General features: G+C 47.7%; 2 protein-coding genes across 5 annotated transcripts in view; both read right to left on the bottom strand.

The window, feature by feature from the left end:
• Positions 1-8,349, bottom strand: part of LOC143212991 (uncharacterized) — a 41,862-nt gene extending 33,513 nt beyond the window's left edge. The window contains exon 1 of the mRNA XM_076432388.1: positions 31-8,349. The gene's annotated coding sequence lies outside the window, so the exon portion shown is untranslated. The remainder of the gene's footprint in view (positions 1-30) is intronic.
• The window catches only part of Eip78c (Ecdysone-induced protein 78C), a 119,838-nt gene that overhangs the window by 94,261 nt on the left and 14,113 nt on the right, over positions 1-11,464 (bottom strand). For 2 of the 4 annotated variants that reach the window (XM_076432368.1, XM_076432369.1), the window contains exon 2: positions 8,356-10,343. The exons of the other annotated variants lie outside the window; for them this stretch is intronic. In XM_076432368.1, coding sequence (XP_076288483.1) covers positions 8,356-8,638 — 283 coding nt within the window. In that variant the 5' untranslated portion in view covers positions 8,639-10,343. The remainder of the gene's footprint in view (positions 1-8,355; positions 10,344-11,464) is intronic. 4 annotated transcript variants of the gene reach the window in all.

Genomic DNA, 11,464 nt, shown 5'->3' on the forward strand with positions numbered 1-11,464 from the left:
CTCTCTCTCTCTCTCTCTCTCTCTCTCTACATCACCGCGTTGCCGGTTCTCCTCCCTCTCTCTCTTGCTATTTCTCTCTTGTCCTCTCTCTCCGTCTTCGTCGGTTCTCGCTCGAACGTGCACGCGGATGCTCCTCGTTCTCCGTTGCACCTCAAGAGCAATGAACTTTCGGTAGGGTATATCATCGGTGAAGTGATGCTACCAACGTGCGCGCGCGCTAGCGAGCGAGCGATGCGTGCGTGTGCGTACGCGAGTGTGCCACGGGTACCATCGCACCTTTTTCTCTTCCTTTATTTTTCGCTGCGTGTACGCGTCGAATAAAATGAAATCACGGGATGCACACCCTGGGATCGGTGCACGCGAGCGAACCGGGCACGTGCACGCGGTGCACACGACGACCCTAGGCAACCCGACGCGACGCGACGCGGCGGATGCATCTCCTGTCGTGAAACGATTGACCTTCCGGGTACATTTTAACGAGATAGGCCGCGCGGTAATAATAGCCAAGGCTAGCGCTTTCGCGGCCCGTAATTGAAAAGGAAATTTTATTCCGTGCCGCGATAACACGCTAGGCTTCAGCCTAGCCCGCAGCCCGGGACTCTCGTACTCTCCGCTTTTGTTTTCGACGTAATTTCAATGATCCATACTGACCACGATACCCCGGCGACAGAAACAAACTTGTCTTTGTTTATGTCAGGCGCCAAAGTCGCCCCTAGTACACGGAGCACGACAATCCAGCCGAACAATATTAATTTGTGCACGTGCACATATCAATATACGGCCACCGCGAGTGCCACTTGTTGTTGAACATTTCTATAATCAACTCGCTGATGTGTTACGGACCTTTTTGACTCGATGCAATTTTAGTTCCGAAAGCAAGATATTTCTTAACCCTTATACGATCCTCAGTGTAAAAATTCACCCATTAAGATCATTGCTCCCTTTATGTCTATGTTGTGAGATGTATTTCTAGGGAACATGATTGATCGATTTCACGTGTAGAGCACACATGGGTGAATTATTATCCCAGTCTCTTTTATGCAACTATTCTTGAGGAGTGTACGAGGGTTGAACCTGGATAATTTTTATTTTCTGTAATCTTTTTGCCATTGGGCACATAAAATTGAACCTGTTTTCTCATACAACGGTGGAGCTGTTTCATAGAATACAGATGAATTTAATAATACTACCATTGTTCACAATTATTCACAATATTGTCTGGATTATTAAATATGTTGGACAAACATGTACAATGGAATTATTCAAGTAGCTTCGACTGCAAAGGACTAGTACATCTTACAAAAGGATTGGCCCGAGCAACAAAATTAGGTGCACCCCACGAACCACTCTAGCCTCTTCAGCACGTGTGTATTGGGGAGGAAAATAATAATAACCATGATTGGAACGTTGTTTAAAAGACCGCGCCGCACGCAATGAATTCCAAAGAGCCCCGCCACAAAGACCCGCGACACAGGGTAAACATAAACAGAGAGTGTCCTTCAAGTACCTCGGGTCGCGTTGGAGGGCAGTGTTTACGTTTGTTCGAAGTGTGCCAAGCGTTGGTAAACAGGCCTACGAAGTTTCCGAAATGCCGACAAGGAAGTTGGCTAGCCCATTGTGGGTGGTGACACATAGAGAGACCGGGTGTAGCGCGGCGTCCCGGCGTGAATTCGCGGGCGGATCATAGATTGCGGGACAATGATCGACGGATGAGCGACGGTGAATGGAAAGCCGCAATGCCGCGATGAAAAATCGGAAAATATTAGACGCGGTTGCCTCGGCGAGCGCTCGGACTCTCGTGCCAGTACCGGACACGTATCGGGTGCAATGTACCTGGATGAGTCACACGGTAACACGGAGCGCGCACTCGCGCACTCGCTCACACTCGTTCACGCACATGCGTCTGCACGCGCGATGCGCGATTCGCGGCCGTGTGTGCGCGTCTCTCTTTTTCTCTTTCTCTCTCTCTCGCGAGTCTCTCTCTCGGCGTTTCTCCCTTTCCCCAGCTGCACTGCCGGGCCGATCCTCACCGCTTCGAGGAAGCGAGAAAGAAACGGGTAGACCGACAGAGACCGGGCAACCGGGTAGCGAGCGAGATGGAAGATAAAAATCCAATCATTTCGACCGGTTTTGCATCGTGCCGACGAGGATAATGGAATACCGCGTCACTTTTTGCCGGTGCACGGAATATTTCCTCGCGTTAATATCCGCGCGCTCTGCCCTCACGCCGCCTCCTCCTCGCCGAGCACCACGCAGACTCGCAAGTCAGCTACGTACTAGGGCTGCTACTTTCCTTCGAAGGTCGAAGATTTTGAAGCTTCGAATTTCGGAGCTTCGACTTCAGAAACTTCGAAGGTGATGAGAATCGAATTTTCGATGCTTCGACATTCGAACCTCCGTAGTGAATTATTAGAGGATTAAAAGAAACGGAGCTTCGAGAAGCTTTGAACTACGAAATTTCGCTGACAAGTCATATTGCATACAGTTACAGACACTCCTACATTTCGAAAAAAATACGCCATCACAGCTAGAAGATTGATTAAGTTATAACTTCGTACGATCCGAAGACTTCGAAACTTCGTGCACCCTCGAACTTTCCTTCGAATCTTCGAGGGGTCGCAACTTCGGAAAAGTAACGTACCAAACCGCGCGCAACACGGACGAGGCGTCATTACGTGACTGGCGCCTACCAGGGTGATCCTCGAGTTCGAAAAAGGGTCCGGAAAATTCTTGTTTGCTTACTAGCGAAAGTAGGCGAGAGACACTTTTTTCTGCTGGAATATTTGTATTATTTAGCAGCAAGTAGGGTCGCCCCTCACGAGCAGACACGCGAATAGAATCGCAGCTAACGGTACATGTACTTTTGCGGACTGGAAAACGTTCCTTTGCATTCGCCAAACTTTCTGTTCCAATTCGAATATATTCCGTAATCATAATATTCAAAGTTTACCGCGGACCAGCAAATCAACGGGGTTTGTATACATACGATTCCCAATTGTACCGCGGCGACGATCCTCCCCTCCGGTCACCCGGTAGTCGAATAATTACACCGGGGCTACTAATTATACAGCGAAACGGAAATATCGTTCTGGCGCCGTTTATCGCGCGAACGCAAACAGAAGTACCAACGGACCCGGATAATTTATAGGTGCCGCGTAATTTCGTTAGTTAACCGTGAGCCGGGACGTGATCGTCCCGTAATCGGGAACAAATAAAATTCGGTGCTCCGAATTGTGTTTGACAGCCCGCCATGAACACCCGTCAGTTTCTGACATTTTATAACCTCTGTACTACAATACAAACGAATTTGTCTCGACACCAGCCCGTCTAAAAAATTAAATTTCACAAAAATGGTCCCAGTGACTTTTCCAGGTGGAACTGGGTTCGATACACCTGGCAAAAATTCGGAAACGTATCGAACAGGTAAACACCATACGAAGACAAGAAACGTGTACCCGGCCGCATGAATATTAATAAGCACGTTACACCGACACACCGCTACGGCGTACTTATATTACTCTCGGAAGTGGCCAGCGATTATTCAAACTGTACGACCACACCAGGAGACTCGACTCCCTTAAATAACCGCGCGTTTATGCGAAAGCTTCCTATTCTTCGAAAGTGATTAACATTCGCGAAGAAATTAGCAGCCCTGTGGAGGTCCGGGCATCCACGGCGAAATTTCAAATTGCCCCGAGACCCGGAGTTATTCAAATGTGCAAATTTTAAAGCGCAATTTTAATTGCGTTGGTAATGAGAATGGAGCAGCTGGAATTTTCATTCTCGGAATTCAACGAAATTACAGCTGAAGTATCTCTTGAACTGAGATCATTTCTCGACATGCATAGGTCGATGCTTTTCCATCGAATTGTGCACAGAAAACTATACGTTTCCATTCTTCAAAATGAAGGAGACTCTTTAAAGTGATGTGCTGGACCATCCTGTATAATGGACGAACGGAACTGGGGGTGGCAAAAGCAGGAAGCGCGAGGGACACGGTGAAATGGAAGGCGGTCAGCGAGGTGTATTAAGTGACTTTTAAAACGGGGTTGCGTAATCCTTTGGATTTAGTTTACTTTCGTCAGTGTCGATGCCACGCACGTAGCGTGACCGTGGCACTGAACCAGCGGCACGAACTTTCTCGTGGCCTTCGTTCCAGGAAGACGATTTACGTGACACGAGCTGGACGCCAATGACTGCAAACGGTCATCGTCGGTTCCACGTTCCGAGCGACGCCTCTCTTCTCGTCAAATCGTCGCGGATACGTGACGCTCTAGCGTCGCGTCGCCACGGTTCCTCTAACACCCCGGCGCGGCTATCGAGCCGCTCAAACTGAATTGTCCGGAACGTATCGGTGAAAGGATTACGTAATGCCGTAAAAATATCAGAACTGGTTCCTCGAACGGGCGCGGTTCGCAATGTAACATATTACGCACCGGGGTTTTCGATCCTTTCGCTTCCTGTTACGATCATCGAGCCTCTGTCGCCATTTTTATGTAACCGCCGCGAAAATCAATCGGAGACACCTGGATGTGTCGAACGAATTATTCATTCTCAACCGTAACATTTTTAGACGAATTCTGCGATGAACTGAATCGAATTATTAATTCTCGAGGAAGCGCGCAACAATTTTCGACCTCCCTGCGATAAGTCGAATCTAAGCGAATTTTGAGGAACGAGCGAAAAGTTCATTGTTCCGGGGGCGGAAGTTCTGGCGAAAGTTTTTCGGAGATCCGGCGAGCGAATTACGCGGATGGAGAGCCACGGAAATGAACTGCAGCCCGCGGCCGCGGCCCGTGAATTCCCCAGCGAAGTCCCGGCGAGTTCGTTCTGCGGCTTCCAAGGAAATTTCGCCACGTAGAAGTTATCGACGAGGCGTGACACGAGCGAACTTCGGGGAACGATGATTCTCGAGCGGTGATCCTAGCCAGCGGAATCAGGCTCGCCGTGTGCTAACAACGTAGGACCCCCTCCCAAGAGGCGCTTCGTGTAGTCCTGGACCGAGAGAGACTCGAGCGAGCCAGACCTTGACCGCATCACAGATTGAAATTCAAAGTTGGATTTTCGGGAACTCGGATCAGATCGACGTCGCGGACCTTTTAGACGAATGTATAATTTATACGGCGACCCTGGCTAGGACCATTTTCGTCGCTAGGCGACGGAAAACTGATGCTTGTTTGTGTCCGGGCGACCATCGCCATTTTGCTCGAATTCGAAACGCGGAGCGGAGACGATTCGCCAACATTTGCTTTTTATTTTTAAGAATTGAAGTTGACTTTCTAGTACATATGTGTTTTACGTACGGAGCCCAAATAAACAGCTTTCCCCTAAACCAGATTTTCCTATACCCCCACTGCCATTTTTCTAAACAATTTCTACTATATAAAGGGCCCGAGCTCGTCCATCTCGGGCTTAGTGCTAGACTGAAAACGGAGCTACACGCATCTCGTGAGATAGGGTTTTATTCCCTTTCAATCAAATTCTGTGAGACGCTTCAAAACGCGGTTCTTAAAAGCAAGTCTACTAAATTACCCCCGCATTTCTCAGTGCGTCAAAACCGAACGCTCGGGAGATAGCTTCCGCGACTTATACTTACACTAGACCAGGGATCGGCAAACTACGGCCCGCGAGGTTAATGAACACGAAAAAATAAATCAAACTACGTAAAATAAAAAACATTATGTAAAAATATCACTTCCTAATAGAGAAATTTTGAACCTGGCTTTTTTCGTTGCTCTATATGAGTAGAATTAGCTAGCTATGTAAATATCTTCGAGCTTGGTACCCGGCCCCCTAACCTAAAAATTTTACGTTCTGGCCCTTTCCAAGAGAAGTTTGCCGACCCCTGCACTAGACAATAACAAGTGTATCCCATCAAATCTATTATTCAATATATTGTACTTTTTGATATTAGACATCTGAGAGTCTTTAATCTCACTCCCAAATCTATTAAAACTCCAGTAACTAGCAATTCCACTTCGATAACAGTGCTCATATTTGGACGTATAGAATCCTGGTGAACAGGTTCGACCGACCTAACATTAAGCAGCGACCCAATTTCCTAGCCTTTCGTTAATCAGCGTTCGAGCAGTAGGTTTCTCTAAAACGATAACGGATCTCCATTATACTTCGAAGATGAAACGTTTCCCGCTCGCGGACTCTAGATTCGAGTTGAAATGTCAGCCGGTTCGTTCCCTTTTGCGAATGGAGGGGCAAAAGGGAGGGGAGAGACGAAGCTGGACTCGGATCGCGGATACCGGGTCTCGAGCCGATATTTCCTGCAGACAATAGGCTAGCGGGGAAAGAAAACTCGATTGAAAGAGAAATCGGTAGGCCGATGGTAGCCGCGCTATAGATTTATATTGTGACCCGTGGCGCGGCTAGTATTGTGCGGGTCTCCGAGACGAATTGCGAATATTGCGAAACGCTCGACGACCTTTCCAATTTGTAGCGTAACCTTTTACGAACAGCCTCCACGGAAAGCTGCTCGTCTCGGCGAACAGTGGAAGATCGAACGGAGCCAGCGAGGCACACGATCGCGAATCTAGCGGGAAAACAATATCGTTAAGACAATTGAGAGTTTCGAAACTCCCCAGTTTTTAAAGTTGAACAGATCATGGGTTCCCTTCCAAAGAAAATCCATCTACATAATTAATCAATGGTCTACACGGAAATCTATAACATTGTGTGCGGGGTTCGCACATGCATATCCACGGAGGCCGAGCTGCTGTCACGTGACAAGTCTCAATTCGGCGACACAGCGCATACTCGCAGCCTAACAATGATCGGTACCCGCATGCAAACACCTTTTTAAGCGACTTTTCTTCTCGCACACTTTTCCTCGCGACGAATTCTCGATCTCGAAACAACTTTCTAGCACTGTCCGCTAGAAGGATATGTCGCGCAGCAAGTATTCGCAACTTTGACAGACTGAATTCTACCTCGACCAGTTTTTCAAAGGCAAAACGGATCCCGTGGACACCGTCGACGAGATGCCCGTATTCCACGCACGTCCATAGAACGCCGGAGATCGGTGCCTCCGCGCGCCCACGCATTCAACCAACGTCCAACAATAATATCTAAATCTGTTTCCAATAACACCGAATAATATTCCACTGCTTCTGCGCCCGTGGCCGTCAACCGGAAAATTAAATCAATCAATTACACCTTTCCTGGTTTCCGTAATGAAATGCCGGCCACGCTTTTTACTCGGTCCCGCTTTCATAACAGCCCGTTCACGTTTTAAATCCGAGCATGTTACTGAACTCGCCAACACGTAACAATAACACGGAAACGTTGCGCCACTCGAAGTTGCATTTCTTGCGCGCGCTCGAAACCCTCGCGATAAAACGATACGCGAAAGTAAATAGAGAACACAATGGTCATCTACGTGTTGAGAAAATATCGGAAAATTACGCGGAAACAGACACGATTTTACCACTTTTCATCTGCGCCTGTGATGCATATTTAAAACATGTGTTGCGCGTTAAAAATTTTCAGTCAATAGATACAGTGACTCCCACTAATATTCGGACACACTTAAAAACACCATAACTTTTTTGTAAATTTTCCATATAAGCTCACATAACGAAGTTGAAAAATACAACTTTTAGTATTTTCTCTGCAATTCCGACAACTTGCAGTTTTCTTAAAACAATTTTGTCACGTTGTGTAGCAAACTAATTGTTCTAACTCCTCCAAAAATTTCAGGTCGTATATTCCCATATTAAAAAAGTTATGGTGTTTTTAAGAGTGTCCGAATATTAGTGGGAGTCACTGTATAACTTACTTACAAGGGAAGGACCCCAAGTGTCCGACTCCGAGTTTGATAATTTTTTGTGAGACGATGACATATGAATCCCCAATGATGTCTGCAAAATATTAGGTGTAGTTACTCATTAGTTTTAGAGATATAACCATTAAACTTTCAAGTATTCCAAGTTCCATTAGCCGTGTAAGCAGGTTGCGTGAAAGTTCAATTGTTTATATCTTTAAAACTATTGAGTAACTACTCGTACTATTTTGCAGACATCATTAGGGATCCATATACCACTGTCTCGCAAAATATTATCAAAATCGAAGTCGGACACTTGGGGTCCTTCCCTTGTTAGATTTACGAAATACATGTTTCACATTTTCACTGCAGGCACAGATAAAAAATTCAAAAATTGCGACCAGTAACAATGTTTCTAAAAATTGTTTACACATTAGCTGGTAAACTAGTCGAACAATCCTTCCAATTTAGAAAACGTTGTTCTTTTACAAAAGGTGTAACGTCTCGAGAGCGGGAGACGACGGCGAAGGAGCGAGAACGGTGAAAGAAATGAAAAGAAATGAAATAAAAATGAAACAAACCTTGCTTAATGACGATGCCAGAGGGCACTTGGACTATCGGTAGGGCAGCGTTCGGGGGATTAACGGGGATGGTGCCGGGTGTTCCTGGTGGCGGGGATGCGCTGGCACTACCAACGGACCCGGGATCGCTGAACCCCTGTGTGCTGTTTTCTTCCGGTCCGTCGAAGAAGCTCAGATTGAACTCACTACCGGCGTCGAACGACACTTCCGGCGTAAGGGTATCTGGCGCCGGGGCGCTACCCAAACCCGCGCTCAGCGACTGGTCGATTTTGAAAACGTCCATTGTACGGAAAGAAAATGATGCCGGCGATGGTGCACCTCGTTACCAACTGCGGTCACCATTCGCGTACACGCCGCACTAACTGGAACCGATTTCAATCTTCGCCAGCTCGGTTACTCATAACTGATTGGTGTTCGACCGACGACGACGAGAACGACGACGGCGACGAGTAACTTCTCCGACGATACTGAAAAAATGGGACTGATGACTCGGCAAGTCCTTTCGAGCAACGTACCCCGAAGGAAATCACTGCGAACCCACCACGAACTCTCGAGCAATCCTTCTAGCGCTATCCTCGAGTCGTCTTTGCTCGATAGAGGATAGAGGATCCGTTATCCATTAGATCCGCAGGGTCGCGCGACAGTCTTCAAAAGCGTTTCCTCGAGACCCCTTGGTAGCTATCCACGAATCGCGTGTCACCTCCGGTACTCACTTATTTACGACCGGTGATACATGCAGTCCACGAAGCGATGCACATCCACCTTCGACTTCGTTACCTTTTCATACCACTGGCTCGTGCACTGAGCTAACAAAGACAGTCGGACTCGCTCGCGATGGACTTCTCTTCTTAAGACCGTTCTCATCGGTCCTGGTTAAGACGATTTTCTTCAAGGTGGATAAACAAGAAGCATTTCTCTCGAACGAAGGAACAAGCTGGTTCGCCCCAAGGTCGCTGACCGTTTGTTCCTCGCTGGATTCTCAATGAAATAGTCCGCGCGGCCAGATGATTTCGGCACGTCTCGCTGGACCAGCCTGTTGTTCCGCGTCAGGTAGTCTGAGCTGTCTTCGGGACACGTCCGGCGGCGACGTATTGCTCCGATTCATGCGGTCCTCGTTGTTCCCAGACACGGGGACCGGGGGCAACGGTTTTCGGTGACCTTGGGCGCGCGTGTCGCTCGCTGTTGATACGATTTCTCTATCTCGTTCGATGCCGATCAAGTTCCGATCGAGTTCGTTGTGTACTGTCGCGAGCAACGATGCCGCCCGGAATCTTTTCTTTTGTGTATTGGCTCGAGGTGAATCGTTAGGGATGACGATCGAAGAGCAATCGATCGATCCTTCCGCGTCGACCGGGACGAACGTACTGGCGGGGTGGGGCTCTGACAAGCGAAAAAAAAGGGACAAAATAAAAATTCACACTTCACTGACACCGTGTCACAACCTCGTGCCGAAGGATACCCGTCTCGTTAGCTCCGTGTTCGCCGCGGGCTGCGAAAATCCGTGGGATCGCGATCTTCGAAAGAGGTTCAGCATTGTTCGAGACGATCTCGTCGTCTTGCCGCGCGGGCATGTTCTCATCGGCGTCTCGTTATCTTCCCTCGTCTTTTTCTTCGTTCTCCTTCTCCGGGTTTCCGCTTCGAAAATAAAAACGACCGGCGAGAGGGTTCAACCCATTATTTTGTTTTTTGCTGGAGATCGGTCGCCGCGCACTCCGCTTTTCCACGCCTCTTTCTTTCTTTCTTTCTTTCGTTCGGTTCCCGTATTTCTACGTTTCACGTCAGGTTTTCTCCGCTCTCTCCCTCTCCGTTTCTCTCCGTTTCCCTTGCTCTCCTGGTGACGCGTCGCACTCGCGTTTTACCTCTTTCTCCTATCCACGGCGCAAGGGCACGCTCTTACGGGAGACACTTTTTTCGTGCAACGCAAGCGCGACATTTCCCGGCAATTTTCAGTGGATCTGCGGTCCCCTCGCTTATCGCGCTACCCATCGCTGAAAGACAAATCAAAACGAAAGGAAAATCAGAAACAAAACGGGGTATAATCCGCGGTACCGCACGCGACCGTACGGAAAGAAAAATAGAAAAGAGCATGCAGAGAGACACCTCTGTTTGATCTGTTCAACCAATCTCTGTTCGTGATTATTGTAAGAGAACGCAGTGTTGATTTTGTTAATGGTTTTACGTTTTACTCGATTCCCACAGTTAGTTTTGGCTTTGAAAGATTAAAAGCGACAGTCAGGGAAATTATCTATCAACGCCTTGTTAACACTAGGTTTACACTATTGTTATTAAGATTGTAATGGCTACGAATTCGATTAAATGAATCGAATGGAAAACATTTATCGTTGTCAGTGCTCCGTGAACCTGGCGTTAATGGCAGTCGTTAGTGTCCTGGAAAGCGTCGGCCCTTAACACTAACCGTACCACGACCGGTTTCTTCCATTGGAAATTATTAAATAAATTTCTTGTCATTTCTACGAAACGACCGGTCACATTTTTGCTCCGTGCGGTTCGCGTTAAATGCTGTGGGGTTAGAGCGGAAGTTCGTATTTTTAAATGCAAATTCAAAGACAAAATCGAGATGTTCATTCGTGGATTTATCCAATAACATGATTATATTGCTTGTCGCCACCTGAATTTTATATTTGAATATACGGAACAGTGGATATTTCGGTGTAAACTCTGTCATTGATGCATTTGGTGAAAAATGGCGGTAGACGGTGCTAGTGGCAAGCTATTGCGAACTGGTCCACTGTGATTTACAGCCGCGCCGTCTTTGTTGCGAGTCGTGCCACTGCTCAACGACAAGCGAAACGAGGCGATCGAATCAGATCGAGATATATTCTAGGGAAAAATCACTGATATCGCAAAAGAGGATCGCGTGTTCCCATCGCTGGCGAACAGCGATCGCCGAATATCGAGGAGAAGAAGTCTCGGTATCTGTTGCGTTTTCCGCGTTCCGAGAGAAACGGGAACGAGCCTGGCGAGCATCGAAAGAGAGGAAAAGATCGCGAAAGGAAGAGGACAACGAGCCCCCGAGAGGAACACGAGGAGGAGAGTGAGAAAAAGCGAATGTCATTGCCGTAATCTTCGGACGTTGACTTCCTCCTGG

Source organism: Lasioglossum baleicum, chromosome 10 (assembly GCF_051020765.1).
Source record: "Lasioglossum baleicum chromosome 10, iyLasBale1, whole genome shotgun sequence".
NCBI classification, from domain to species: Eukaryota; Metazoa; Arthropoda; class Insecta; order Hymenoptera; family Halictidae; genus Lasioglossum; species Lasioglossum baleicum.